The sequence below is a fragment of the Nicotiana sylvestris genome, chromosome 3 (assembly GCF_000393655.2).
Source record: "Nicotiana sylvestris chromosome 3, ASM39365v2, whole genome shotgun sequence".
NCBI classification, from domain to species: Eukaryota; Viridiplantae; Streptophyta; class Magnoliopsida; order Solanales; family Solanaceae; genus Nicotiana; species Nicotiana sylvestris.
The window spans coordinates 102,115,600-102,131,635 of record NC_091059.1 but is presented as its reverse complement, the minus strand read 5'-3'; the positions used below and the strand labels follow the sequence as shown (position 1 = coordinate 102,131,635).

At 38.2% G+C, this 16,036-nt stretch overlaps 1 protein-coding gene across 1 annotated transcript; it reads left to right on the top strand.

Moving 5' to 3' along the window:
- Positions 1–3,021: 3,021 nt before the first annotated feature.
- Positions 3,022–4,129, top strand: LOC104234040 (PRA1 family protein B1). Its single transcript, XM_009787527.2, has one exon. The coding sequence runs from the start codon at positions 3,160–3,162 to the stop codon at positions 3,814–3,816; it is 657 nt and encodes a 218-aa protein (XP_009785829.1). The 5' UTR covers positions 3,022–3,159; the 3' UTR covers positions 3,817–4,129.
- Positions 4,130–16,036: the final 11,907 nt, after the last annotated feature.

The following is a 16,036-nucleotide window of genomic DNA, read 5'->3' as shown; positions in this document are numbered from 1 at the left end:
CCGCAGGTGTATGAGGAGGAAGTTCAAAGTTTCTATGCCGACTTATTCAAAGTTGAGGATGATCACATCTGTGTGTTGGTGAATGGAGTTGATATGGTAATGGAGTCTACTTTATTGGGATCTATTCTTGGTGTGCCTGCTGAAGGGTTGTCTAGTGTTCAGGGATCCTATTCTCAAAACTTCAGAAATGCCATCTTGAAGGACAAAGCAATTCAGTAGGGGAAACGGGTTCAGAATAAGGCCTTCCTTCCTGTGTATCAACTGCTATTTGAGATGGTGAACAAAGTATTGCTGCCTCGAGCTGAGAGAAGATCTATCACCTCTCATGCAGACCTGTTCCTCATGGAAGCACTAGACAACTTCACTACCATCAATCTGCTTGGGATCATGATAGAGCACATGAATAAAGTGGCAGATTTTAAAGATGGTAATCATGTGCTGCCTTATGGGTTCCTTCTCACCAAGGTCTTGAAACACTTCAAAGTTACTCTAGGACAAGCTAAAGTGGGCACCAAGAAGAAAACTTTCTCCAAAGCTACTCTTGAAGAATGTGAGTGTATTGAGAAAGTTGGAAGGGTTGGAAGAACTTCTACCATATCTCAGTTGATCAATGCTCAGAATAGTGCTACTGCGGAGATAAGGCAATTGAAAGCAAGGAATGCTATCCTTGAGACTCAGTTAAGTCAGTTGGATGAAACACCTGGTTCCAGTAGCTCTCAAAGCGAAGATGTTGCTCGTCTAACAAAATAGAATGCTGAGCTCAGGAAACAAGTGGAGGACCTGAAAGAGAGACTGCTCAACGAGCAAATGTCAACGAATGCTTGAATGTATTTAGTCCTCCAAACACTTGCCTCTGCATCTAAGCCTTCTCCTTCCAGTGCTCCCTAAACAATGTCCCCTCGGTGTCAAGTCTTTAGTGTTGGTTAATTATGATCTAGTTTGTGGTCAAGTCCCTTAGTATTATTTCTTATGATGATGTTTGTGGTATTTTTCTGTTTAAAATTGTGGATGGTGGTAGTAACATTGACTCTGCTCCTGTTGAAAAATCCAAATTATGTTTTTCCTTTTTTGTAGTCTATGCCTTGTCTTTATGTTTTGTTTTTAGCCATATTGTGTGCACACAAGTGGTATGAGTTAACTCAAGCTAGACTTCTTTTTTGCTATAAGCTTGTTACTATTCTTTTTATGATGCCAAAAAGGGGAAGAATAATGTGCATAATTGAATAATGATGTGCACTGATTAAGGGGGAATACAGATTCAGGGGGAAACTTAAGGTCTTTCTGGTTCAATGTCTGGTTTTGTGTGGCGCTTTCTGGGATTTTCAATTATAAGTTTGTCATCATCAAAAAGGGGGAAATTGATAGGTTACAAGTAACTTATTTTTTATTTTGATGATCTAACAAATTTACTGTCAAGAACCAGATAAGGAATCTGTTACATATTCTCAAGACCTTAAGATTAAAAGGTTCCAGATTGGGATATAGTTCAACTCTTCAGAGCCATAGGAACAACAGAGGGAACAGATAGCTACCGTTTCCCGAGAAAACTGCACAAGTCAACTGCCCCAGCTGTAAAGTTGCTGCCTGCACACGTTACAGAGCAAAAATAGTGCAGTAGTCAACTTTATGGGGAGTGTCTTTTACCTACCTTGCTTACATCATCCCAAGTGATGTCATAAATGTATTATTAACATCAAGGAAGGCAAAACAAATCACTTGAACACTTAGAGAATTTACTCAAACACTCTCACGGTCATTGATCATTAGGCAAACAATTCTCAAGTGCATCAAGAACAAAGAACAACAATACTATGGACCAGTTCCCCACATTAAGTTTTGTCCTTAGTTGAGTGGTAACTTTGTAATAATTCTTCAATTGTAATTCCTACTTAGCTTGTTTAGAAGTATTCTGTAGGAAACCCTTTGTAAATCTTAAACCCTTGTGTTTGAGTCTTGGCTAGAGTTAGTCGAGTTGTAAAGTCTAGTGAAGTTGAAATTCTACAAGGGTATGTCGTGGTTTTTAATCCCATTGAGCTGAGAATTTTTCACGCAAAATTCCTCTTGTCATTTACTTACTGTAGTGTGCGTGTGTTCTGTCAAAACTGATAGAGAACCCAGTTCTCTGTAGAATTTGGTGGATCCTTAAATTCTATCAATTATACATCCGCCGACTATTTTTAGTTTAACAAATTAGGTGGGTGACTATTTGGGTAAATTCTTCTAATTAAAATGAACACAATCTAAAAGTACTATATAAGTCATGCTAAAATAAGTACATCTAATAAGTACTACTAATTATATAAATAAGCACTAAAGAAAAAAATATACTAAGTTATGCATTTTTATTATAAATTAATGCAAAACTAAAAATAGATATCCAACACTATTGTCATTTCTAGTCTTGAATTGAATTTATTTTGTTAGCATTGGTATTGAGTTGCTATATTTATGGGCTATAAAATTCATTGGACCGTTCAAGAATGTTAAGTCCAAGCTTCAAATAATATATTAAAAGTTAAAACTGTGAAAAAGTTTAAGAAATATTTATAAATTATATTACAATAAATATTATTTGTATAATTTTTTTAAATTGTATAAATATAATGTTGGGTTGGTTTGGTTTCGGTTTGACTTTTTTTAATTAAAACCAAACTAAATCAATTATTGTCTGATTTTTTTTTTCTAATACCAAACCACCTTGGTTTTTTTCCGGTTTGACTCGGATTTTCGATTTGGTGCAGTTTATTGGTTTTCTTTGTACATCCCTACTTGACCATAAACTATTAATTCTACATAACTTTCAGAATTTCTAAGAGTTAAATTTATGAACTTAAATTTAAATTTAATGTAACATTTTCTTGATAAAACTAATTTTTCAAATAATTAAAATTTTCATTAATTTAATGTTTCTAAAAATTATATCCAGATAAAATGATAGATTCAGTTATACAAAACGAGAGAAATGGAGTATAGAGGGAAAAGGGAAAATCAATGGCTCTTCACGAGAATAAATAGGTGAATATATAAAAAAAGAAAGGCCAAGCCCTTGGAAGCGTTACCCATTATTATTCTTGTCCAAAATTTCCCCATTGCACTCTCCCTCTCTCTGCACCCTCCCCAATCAAATCAAACAAACGAGAGAAGGGAGAAGAATAACCAATGGCTACTCCGGCGACACTTCCGATCTCGAGTCCTCAATCCACGGCGGCTTCCGGAGCCCAATCTCAGCCCCCCATCGCCACTCCCGCATTTCGCTCCTTCATCTCCCGCCTCTCATCTTCGACCCGTCAGGGTTTCGCTCAACGCCGCCCTTGGTATGAACTTCTCGATCGCACCTCCTTCGCTCGCCCTGACTCCGTCGCTGAGGCCGCCTCACGTGTCCGCAAAAACTTCTCCTACTTCCGCGTCAATTATATTTCTCTACTCGCAGGCGTACTCGCTCTTTCCCTTCTCTCTCATCCTTTCTCTCTCCTCGTCCTCCTCGCTCTCCTCGGTGGCTGGTTTTTCCTCTACCTGTTTAGGCCCTCAGATCAGCCTGTTGTCATCCTCGGCCGCACTTTCTCTGATCGTGAAACGCTGGGGATTCTGGTAGTGTCCACTATTGTTGTGGTGTTCCTCACCAGTGTTGGATCGCTGCTCATATCTGCACTCCTTGTTGGACTGGCTATTGTTTGTGCTCATGGAGCTTTTAGGGTTCCGGAGGATTTGTTCCTCGATGATCAAGAGCCGGGCAACGTTGGATTCCTTTCGTTCCTCGGTGGTGCTGCCTCCTCTGCCGCGGCTGCCGCTGCTCCGGCTGTTGCTGCTCGTGTCTAGTCGGATCACGTTTGTTGACACGATTATGAGGTTTGTTTGTGGAGCTTCTAAATTTGATGTGAATCCGTTATTCAATTTAATTGAACTGTAATATTTCTTTGGTAGAAAAACTAGTTCGTGCGTCGGATTTTGCAGGGAATACTTAGAAATTTTGTATCTAGATTATAGATCTAGATTGGATCTGTAATTTCCAATTTTTAGATCTGTATTCAATTCCTTTACTTGTTTGTTACTACTACATTTTTATTCATGTTATCTGTAAGTTGGCGGATTAAAGGTTAAAATTTATGTAATAGATTTGCCTATTTGTTGATATTCACGCTTGAAAATTGGCGTTGACCTTAATTTTGCCCCTTGGCCTATTTGTTGGACTTTGCTTCACATGCTCTTCTATTCTGTTGGAATACTGGCACATGATACATGCCACCAGAGGAGGTAAAATGTGAGATGTTTAACCTGATCATTAGGTGAGGGAGAAACGTTTTGTGAAACACTAACCTTTCAAGGAAGATTATGTTTGTGGTAGCTCTAGCTTTCTGCACTAATGTTTGCAAACAGATAAGTTTTGTTTTTATGCATGATCCATTTTCATAGTTTTTTTTTGGGAGGGGGGGGGGGGTTGTATGTGCATTCTTTCTAATTTAGCTCTGTAAGGGGTAGATGGGCAGGGTGCTTAGCCAAGGGGACATGAGACACTATGTTGTCTTTGCCTCTGTTTAGCATGAATTTATTTCATGGTGAACCTCAGATTGATTTTGGTTCAATGACCAGCTTGCTGCAATTTATGAGGAAACTGCATTTTATTGTTGTTGGGGCATGGTTGAGGAGGGCTTGGTTGATAGTACTTTTTTAGTCTAGTGACATTGAGACTCGGGATAGCATGCGGTCTCTAGAGGGCAGCATATGTTCAGACTTTTGTTGGTGATGTTATTGGTATTTTACTTTAGGATTTTCTGTTCTATTTTATATTAAACCAGGTAATGTTTTTAAGAGTAGCCAAGACAAGATAGGATACAGTACATTATTAGCATAAAATGCAATGTTCTAAATAACTAGTGTTTTTTCCATACAAACACCTCCGAGATATGAGACCTAATCTGAACTTATATAAATGATGGATTCAACACTAGCTAACATACTTTGTCTCTTGTAGTAAGGTCTACTTTTAAATGGATCTGGTATGTGCTCCTTAATTGTGCTATACCTTGTTGGAATGGGAAAAAGAGAAAGGACAAGTAACAGGTGCGTTATGTGCCTGCTAGGGCATCTAATTTGATAGGCTTGTACTTAGAGTGTGAATAACTTCATATTGACATTCTTATATACATAGAAGACTTAATTTTTGTTATACTTCTTGTATACAGGCGTATTTTGCCCTTTCTTTTAACGGAGAAGGGTTAAAAATGCCCCTAAACTATTGAAAAAGGTTTAAAAATGTCCTACATCCACCTATTGGGCTGAAAATACCCCTTCATTCACCTTTTTTGTTCATTTATGCCCTTTGACCGTTAGGTCAATGCTGAATTAAAAATAATAATTATTTAAATTTCACGTGACAACTTCTTAATGGTCGAAATTAAAACATCTAACCTATTAGAAAGACTCACCCATATCTACCCGTTTTTTGGACTAATTCGCCCCAAACACTAACCCGACCTAAATAAAAAAATACAACTAAAAAGATGTCCCACTTCCGGAGTTAGATGAAAGGATAACAGCAATAACCCTTACTATTTTCACTATGCTTATCTTAGGTTTGTCCACCTTTATGCCACTAAAAGTTGAAAGAAATTATATAATAGGAGCGACAATTTCCATCAGTTATGCTAGTGCGAACTTCCAACAATTATAAGCAGTAGCATTACATCTGTGTGAAACATTTTTACCTCAACATGCTGGTGAGTAAGCATTTTCCTAGTTTTGGTAGCTTCTTGGTATTTATTAAGCAATATCATTACATCAGGGCTAACAGATCCTAACTAATAAGCTCTATCACCCACATAAGCTGAAAGTTTATTTTCTCCAATTCAGTACTAATTCTGTTTGTTGCATTGGAATTTATTCAACGACTTTCTCTGCCTATTGTAGTTTCCCAGATTGGTCAAGAAAGTCCACTAGTGAAGCATTATTTTGATCTCCTGATTTCCTAATGTGCTTTTTGCAGCAGTTAACCCGGAGTCAGATGGAAGTGGGGCGTCTTTTTTAGTTTAACTTTTTATTCGGGTCGAGTTAGTATTTGGGGCGGGTTAGTCCGAAAAACGGGTAGATATGGGTGGGTCTTGCTAATAGGTTAAATATTTTAATTTCGACCAACAAGAAATTGTCACGTGAAAAAATAATTATTATTTTTAATTCAGGATTGACCTAACGGTCAAAGGGCATAAGTGAACCAAAAAGATGGATGGAAGGGTATTTTTAGCTCAATGAAGGGTATTTTTAAACTCTTTTCCAATAGTTTAGAGGTATTTTTAACCCTTTTCCGTTCTTTTAATGAAATTTATATTACTTTATCAAAAAAAAAAAATGTACATGGAGGACTTAGGAACCATGAGTAGCTTTCTTGTTTGGAAATGCTTTCTATTTATATTATCTAAATGATGTTACGTTAAGTAAGCACTTTACCGAGTGTCAAAATTATGACATTAAGTTTTCTTAGAATACTGATATTATGCTGATATTGCAGTTTCACCACTTCCTTTTCTCTTTCTCCTCTGAATATTGCCAGTGCTGACAAATTGTGAACTATTAAGAACATCTAGGATTATGAAGTGATCGGGGTAGTATCAGTTATATTGTTCTTGAAAAATTGCAGTCCTCTGCCTCATGAATGTAAGGTTCAGCAGTGAGATGTTCCGACTGATTTTTTCTTCTTCTTTTTGGTAGGTAAATAAAATTCTATTAATGTAGAAAAGCACTTTGGTAACACAGAGTTTGTACAGTAAAAAGGATATAAAAACTCAGCTCCCGTGCACAACTTCTATATATGGGAGCTGGTTTACTCCTAAGATGCTATCCACTTCAGTTGCATTTTCCATTTTACATCGAGACAACCAAACAAGAAAGACATTAGTATTCGGCGTAATGGCTTCCTGGCTACTTAAATTTGTAGGGCTTTTGAAAGCCGATACACGAACTTTGAATTTTCCCATTTGAACACTCCAACTTGACAAAATGGGTACTAATAAACACATCCACCAGAGTATGTATATCAATTGCGCTGACATGTACAACACATCATGCTAAGCTATTTATTACTTGCCATGTGTTATTTGTGGGTCCCATTTTTAAATACAAAATCAGAAAAAAAAGTTACAAATACAAAAAGAAAAAAAAAAAGAGAAAACGCCTGAAGCATACTACCCAACCGCCCCCTTCATTGTGGGAGTACTGTGGCACACAACAGAGCTAACTAAGGAAGCGGGAAAGCCATGGCCTTTTCTTCATTGCGTTCAACCTCTTCTTCTGTGTTGAACAGAGTCCGATTTTGCCAGCGCTCTTTCTCTGCCAAGCCCTCGTCTTCTTCTTCTCATCGGGTAGTCAAAGACAAAGACAGAGAGAAAATGATGTCTGATTCCGATAAGGAAACGCCGGAGTACAATGTCCCAACTTCAGGAATCGGCCGACCACTTTCCGAGATACTCAAAGAGGTGAACAAGAAGGTCCCTGATTCCCTCATCAAGTTTCGCCACGAACCTAATGGCTTCTCCGTCAAATATATCAGGGCATATTATGAATAGGATTGTGAACTTACATGGTCCGGCATGGTCTGGTGAAGTTCGTAGCATCACTTAATCATCTGATAGCATCACTTAATCCATGGTGGACACCTAGGAGGATGAAAAAATTGGAAGAGTCTTTTTTCTTTTTCATTTTTCTTTTTTATTTATATTTTATTCTAATTTTTAAAGTAAAAACAATACTATTCACGCGCCTTGGTAGCGTGATTTGCACACAGTTTAGACATGTTAGCTGTAGTGCTTCCACATAGGTATGGTCAACGGTCAAAAGTATTTATTAGTACCCATTTTGTCAAGTTGGAGTGTTCAAATGGGAAAATTCAAAGTTCGTATATCGGCTTTCAAAAGTCTTACAAGTTTAAGTGGCCAGAAAGCCATTACGCCTTAGTATTAATACTAATCTACATGTGTTGTCTATTTTGTCGTCAAAATATCTGAGATTTCGTTTTTTCTATATAATCCACCAAGTACAAGATGGAATGGTATGATAGATCTTCTTCTACCCTTGCCGGCCTTTTTTCATCTGTCCAGTGGAGAAGCAAATATTTGACTATTCTTGGCATAGCACACTTCATTTCAAAGATATCCCGCAAGAAATTACGAGTATCTCCTCAGTAAATAATGTGTAATATAAAAAATGGGCTCTGACTTGGGAAATGTGCCATCCTTATTTTTCTTTTTCTGACTCTCTCTCTCTCCGGCGAGTCTTCTCTCCGGTATCTCTTCTTTTTATTATGGGAGGGAAAATCTTTTTCATTTCAGGGGATAAGTCATTTGAAATAGTTGAAGAAAGTGAGGGTCCAGACAGATGGTTCCTTTGGATAGAACGTGGCCGGAGATTCACAAACCAAATCAAAATCGACAAAGAAAATTTGAGATGGGTATGCGAGCAAATGCAACAAGCATCACGAGGTCAGGGGAAGTTATACAGAAAATGGGGGAGGAAGATTCAAGCCTTTATTTACGGGGTTTATTAGAACTATAACAACTATGGCAAATATTTTAGAATCGAAACATGGGTCGGGGAAAGGAAAAAAGCTATGATCATGCGAGAGTCCAACTACAACTGGGGATGGAAGATATGGCTAGGAAGATTTTACATTATTTGGGGGAAGCCACCAACTACAAATTCAGAAAATTTATAGATCTGCAAAGTAAATCTTTCTTGAATGATGCAGAAATTTCACAATGGTCCATTCAGAAAAAAGGGAAAGATGCTAAAGTCTCATGCGATGTAACTAGTGATAATTATCTCTCAAAGTGTCTGATCGGATGTTTCAATGACCCCTTCAGCTCCAGCCCGAATTCAGAAGTCGTACAAAAATGGTCCTCTCTAGTTAGCAAATGACAACAGGTTTTAGAGTCACTCCTGTAGCCCATAACAAATTTCTCTTCGAGCTTCCATCTAGGCAAGAAGCTCTTAGAGTTAAAGTGGGTGACTAGTTCTGGAATGGAAGGCATTTATCCTTGGAATGGTGGTCGCCGGAATTTGGGTCTTTTCCAGCGAATGGGTTAAAGCCTTTGGTGTTCCACTGCATGGGTGGACAATGGACTCTTTCAGTCAAATTGGGGACTCGTGTGGTGGTTTTATTGACATAGATGATGACACGAAGAACAAATCTCACTTTTTTGGGCTCGGATCAAAGCAAAGTTAAAGATCTACCAAAGGAGTTGGAATTAGGGATTGCTGAAACAAGATATAAAATCATGATCTTGGAAGATCAGATAACCCAAATAATCCCTAATGGAAGCGGCGCAACAACTGGTGAAGAAAAGAAGACGACGGAGGTCAAAACAGTTGCTCCATTGGAGATCGCCTCATCGAGTCACACAATAGAGACCTGGGAAAAGTACACGGGAATTTGAGCCACTTTATTTCAAAATTGACTAAGCAAACCCAAGTCAAATCGGGTAACCCGTCTCATACTAATGGCCCAATTGACACTCTTGGACATGGTAAAAAAGCTGGTTGCAATTTGTGCCAGCAATTGGCCCAACCTTACTATACAAAAGGCCCAAAGCATAAGCACCACAAAAAGGCTAAAGTTGCAAAGTAGAAGTGGCAATCCATTGAGCCTTTCCTTGACCTATGCTCTAGGAAAAATAGTTCCTTTCTCCACGACAAATATTTTGACCCTCTCTCTGTCGAAATAGAAGGTGCAAAAGGGTATAAAAACGAGCAACACCTATCGAACTCCGCATGTGAATCAAAAACAGACGACGAAGCTGAGCCAATGACTATGATTATCCCAAACCAATTTTGATGAACCCCATTGAAGCTGTAAGTAGTTTAGAAGTAGAAGTTTCCTCATGCGATACTCTCTGTCTTCCATGGTACGATCCAAGTTCATCAAGTTCACAAACAATCAACTCGCCAGCAGTTATTGAGACCTTGAGATGGACCAAATCAGTAATGATGAGGGCTTGCAAGGTATTTGGGCTAAATGTGGCGGGATTTGAACATGAGATTCTTGGCATGATCCTGCATATGGAACAAAAGAGACAAGAACAAATTCAGAAGCAGAAATCCTCAGTCAAAGGCAACAAAAATAGGAAGAAGAAGCAGACTTTGGAGTTAGAAAGACTAAAGTGGGGTATGAATTCTGATGGCAAGAAGGCGGGGGATAGGAACAGGTTCTCTAAAGCTTTTCCGAATGAAGATCAAAATTTTAAGTTGGAATGTACGGGGCCTCAATGAGATAGATAAAAGAAGCACAATAAAGTCACTAATTTACAAATGGAAAGCTGATATAGTTTGTCTACAAGAAACAAAAGTTGAAGAATGGTCCCCATATTGGATTAGACAAGTTTGGGGTAGTAGATATGTTGAATGGGCGGAGTTAAATTCAATTGGGAGAAGTGAAGGTATCCTGGTACTTTGGGACAAAAGGTTATGGATCAACAAGGGAGTCCAACAAGGGTCATACACTATTTCTTGCATGTTGGAAAGCACACAAGAAGATTTCAGATGGTGTTTCACAGAGGTATATGGCCACATACAAACCCTAAGAGAGAGATTCTTTGGCATGACTAGCAGCTATCTGAGGTATTTGGGATGAGCAGAGGGTCATTGGGGGAGATTTCAATGTCTGCAGATTTGAAAGTGAAAGGTACAATTGTATTAGAAGGTCTAGGGCTATGAAGTCTTTCACTAATATCATACAAGATCAAGGAATCATAGATTTACCACTCCAAGGGGCTCAAAACACTTGGTTCAGAGGGAAGACTCTTTGCAAGTTTCCAGAATTGATAGGTTCTTAATATCCACCAAATAGAATGACAATTTCAAAGCAATCAAGCAATTAGCCCTCCCAAGAGTTGTCTCTAATCATAGACCTTTGCTATTGGAATGCGGTGATTGGGGAGCCAACCTCTCCTATTTCAAGTTTGAAAATATGTGGCTAGTAGTAGATGGTTTCATTGACAAAATCAAAGGATGGTGGAAAAGTTATACAATTGGGGGGCATTCCAGACTTCATTTTAATGCAAATATTTAGACATTGAAGAAGGACATTTTAGATTGGAACAGGGAAACCTTTGGCCAATTGGAAGCACAGAAGAATAAGTTGCTTGAAGATCTAGCCTTACTGGAGCAAGCAAGTGAGAATAGAATAATGACTCTGGTAGAAAAAGAGAAATCTTTGCAACTGAAACTGGATATACAACAAATGGCAAAGGTTGAAGAGATATCATGAAGATAAAAATCAAGATGCATGTGGCTCAAAGAAGGAGATAGGAACATCAAGTTCTTTCAGAGAATGGCAAATTCTCATAGAAGGAACAACTGCATAGACAAGTTTTTAATTGGGGAAGAAATCACCGAAGACAAAGTGAAATCAAAGCAGAAATCCTAAGGTGTTATCAAGATCTGTACACTAAAAATGAGCAATGGAGGCCTAGTGCTCGCTTTGAAAACCTGGCTAGCATAACAACAACTGAGAAAGTATGGTTAGAGAGAACATTTGAAGAAGAAGAGGTCTTGGCAGCAATTAATTCAGGTGCGCCAGATAAAAGCCCTAGCCCGGATGGCTACACAATAGTATTCTTTCAAAGAGTATGAGAGTTCATCAAAGCAGACATTAGGGGAGATCTGAGTTACTTTCATCAACATTGCTACATGGTAAGGTCTAGTAATACTTTATTTATTGCATTGATCCCTAAAAAGAAAGGTGCAATAGAACTTAGAGACGTCAGGCCTATAAGTCTCATTGGATGTGTTTACAAGATATTGGCCAAACTTCTAGCTGAAAGATTGAAGACAGTCATTGGGACTTTAGTATCAGGAAAGCAAAATGCATCCCTAAAGAACAGACAAATTGCAGATGCATCACTAGTAGCAAATGAGTTGCTAGATGGGAGGTTAAAGAGTGGGATTCCTGGTATTTTATGCTAGTTGGATGTAGAGAAAGCTTTTGACAAAGTTAACTGGTCTTATTTACTAGCAATGTTGAAGGATATGAGTTTTGGTGACAAATGGATTAGATTCAGTCTCACTACAATTAAATACTCTATCTTAGTGAACAGGACTCCAGTTGGATTTTTCTCTCAACAGAAAGGGATAAGACAAGGAGATTGTCATGACCCAAACCGATAGGCCGCGACGGGTACCTGAGTCCTATTTGTCAAACACCCCAAAACATGCGTCTAAGATATGAACCTATATAACATCTGCTGCATTACAAAAATAACATACGTGAAGGAAACCTGCCATCAAGGCATACATACGTATACGTGCAGAATACAATGGGCGAGCCGGCAAGGCTGCTAATTATACATCCAAAACTGAAAGCCGACAAGGCCACATACAACCCAACTAGATATATTGTCTACATACCTCTAATAGAAATATACATGTACAAAGACGGGACTGAGCCACGTCATACCCATATACATACATATATATATATATACATATATATATATATACATACATATATATATACATATATATATATATATATACATATATATATAAACGTATTGTACCAAAACGAAAAGCAGCTCCGGATCAAGTGGAGTACGCCAACTCTCGCTGATCAAGAATCCTAAGAAGGGGGACCGTCAGCTTGCCTACCTGCACCTGCGAGCATGAAACGCAAGCCCCGGGAAATAGAGTAGATATATTATCTACATACCTCTAATAGAAATATTGTAGATATATTGTCTACATACCTCTAATAGAAATATACATGTACAAAGACGGGACTGAGCCACGTCATACCCATATACATATATATATATATATATATATATATATATATATATATATATATATATATAAACGTATTGTACCAAAACGAAAAGCAACTCCGGATCAAGTGGAGTACGCCAACTCTCGCTGATCAAGAATCCTAAGAAGGGGGACCGTCAGCTTGCCTACCTGCACCTGCGAGCATGAAACGCAAGCCCCGGGAAATAGAGCATCAATACGAAAAATGTACTGAGTATGTAAGACATGAAAATAAGTACGTAAAAGACATAGATGAAACATGGAATACAAAAATACCTTTAAATCTGAATAACTCTGTAAATTTTGAAACATTTATAATATCATGCACATGCGTATAAATGTCGTGCCTGCATAGGTATAGGTGTACATAATATCATCAAGCCACTGAGGCATCCATCATATCGTCTCGGCCATTGTAGGCAACATCATCAACATATACCAGCTGATCAGGTGATGGTGCGTATATAACTCCATAACCTCTTCTCATATCCCTTATACATATACATATACATACATATATACACGTATATAACGTCGTTTGAATCATATTTTAGCCATTATGGGCAACATCATTATCATATACCAGCTGATCAGGCGGTGGTGCGTATATAACACCGTAACCTTTTCTCATATCTCATATACATATATTTACATATATACGCGTATATAACGTCATCTGTTCATGGGTCAATGCACATGTATAAATGAGTGAAATGCATGAAAAATACATAATAATCTCGATATTCCTTCCGGATAAAATTTTCCAACTGCGTATTATTCTGAGACCCATGAACAGAAGATAATAATAATTCTCATGGGGAATCAAGAATATAGACACCCTTACTACTTCTTTGAATAGAGTAATTTATAGAAACTGTGTGTTTGCTCGTTTCTTCAGTATAATTTGGACGATGCCAAGAGAAAGAAGGGAGAACCCTAACATACTTGGAATAGAGAAAACTCAGTATAATACTCCGTTGGAAAACCTTCGTTGATTGAGCAAAATTTGCCCCTGCTTCTTTAGAAATTCACGGACGAAATTTTATCTGGTTCCTTGAATTTTTTTGGAACAATTCATGTTTTTTGGCTTTGAAGGGATAAGGTTATGCTCCTTAATGTCTTTGGTTTTACCGAAGACAGAATGTGTGTTCCTTATATTGAATTTGTTTTCTAAGTCTTATTTTGCTAAGATAAGACTTAAATGTATACCTCAGCAATGGTGATGGATTAGTCATTTCCAATATTGTGGCTTCTTGCCACGTGGGGTGGGGGTGGGATATTAATTTTTTATCCACTTATTAGTTAACTGGGTAATGTCCTGTTACCCGGTAATTAATTAATAACCCGTATAAATTTAAAAATTATCACAAATTACTTAAAATTCTATTTATTTTTAAAATACTTCATATATACTTTATATATTATACTACCGTGGTCATATGGTACCTTTCTTGGTACTAGTTCATAATTATCGGGTATTATCGCTCGACCCGTATTTTATTCCAAATTGGCCACTTTCAACGAAACTCGTTTTCTTTAATCCGTGTACTCCTTTACCCTTCATAAGACTTATTTATCGCTTGTTATAAATAACGTGAGTACGTTAACGTCAAGATGATCTCATCCCCGAGTCTACGTCGGTTAACTGAAAATGAAAGTTTAACATACGAAAACGCGAGATGTAACATCCTTCCCCTCTTAGAAACATTCGTCCTCGAATGTTTAACTCTCCTGGATTTATATAACCTTGGTAGAGTCACCTTTGTAACAACTCTACTACCAATTTTCCTTGTAGAAGCTTAATAACCCAACACTACACAGGATCACAATTATGAATAACGACCATGGCCTCACATGACCAACAACAATAACCAACATAAGAATTTATACACGTACCTTATGATTATGACGTCTCAGTGGGACCCTTCTCTGGAGGAGGAAATAGGTAGGGATATCTAGACTTCATATTTTCCTCGGCCTCCCAAGTCATTTCTTCCACATTGTTATTTCTCCAAAGTACTTTCACGGAGGCTACCTCCTTATTCCGCAGCTTGCGAATTTGTCGATCTAGAATGGCAACCGGAATTTCCTCGTATGACAAGTCCTCTGTAATCTGTACATAATTCGTGGGCACCACTCAGGTAGGATCGCCAATGTACTTTTGTAACATAGATACGTGAAAACTGGATGGTCAGACTCCAATTTCGAGGGCAATTCTAGCTTATAAGCTACTTTGCCCACTCTCCGAATGATCCTATAAGGCCCAATATACCGTGGGCTAAGTTTGCCTTTCTTGCCAAATCTCATCACACCCTCCATAGGCGACACCTTTAAGAATACCCAGTCATCAACCCCGAACTCTAAATCTCGGCGTCGCACGTCAGAATATGACTTTTGACGACTTTGAGCTGTCAATAGTCGATCCCGGATAAGCTTTACTTTATCTATGGCTTGTTGAACCAGGTATGGCCTGTGTAATCCAGATTCTCCAACGTCGAACCACCCTATAGGAGACCTACACTTTCGTCTGTAAAGAGCTTCGTATGGAGCCATCTGAATGCTGAAATGGTAGCTATTATTATATGCGAACTCAATAAGTGGCAGATGATCATCCCAGCTACCTTTAAAGTCTATTACACAAGCTCGTAACATATCCTCTAGTGTTTAAATCGTACGCTCAGCCTGTCTGTCTGTCTAGGGATGAAATGTTGTACTAAGACTTACTTGAGTCCCCAATCCCTTTTGGAAGGACCTTCAGAAGTTAGCTGTAAATTGAGCTCCTTTATCCGAGATAATAGATATAGGAACACCATACAGTCGTACTATCTCCTTGATATAAAGCCTCACATAATCTTCTGAGGAATATGTAGTTCTAACGGGCAGAAAATGGGCTGACTTTATGAGCCTATCAACAATCACCCATATCGAATCAAACTTACGATGGGTACGAGGTAAGCCTACGATGAAGTCCATATTGATTATTTCTCATTTCTAAGTCGGAATCTCCATAGCCTACAATAATCCACCGGGTTTTTTATGCTCAATCTTAACTTGCTGACAGTTAGGGCACTGAGCAACAAATTCTGCTATATCCTTTTTCAATCCGTCCCACCAATATATTTCCCTGATGTCATGATACATCTTTGTCGTTCATGGATGGATAGAATAACGGGAATAGCGAGTTTCTCCCATAACCTGCCGACGCAGTGCTGCAACATTAGGTACACATAACCGTCCTCGATATCTCAGGACC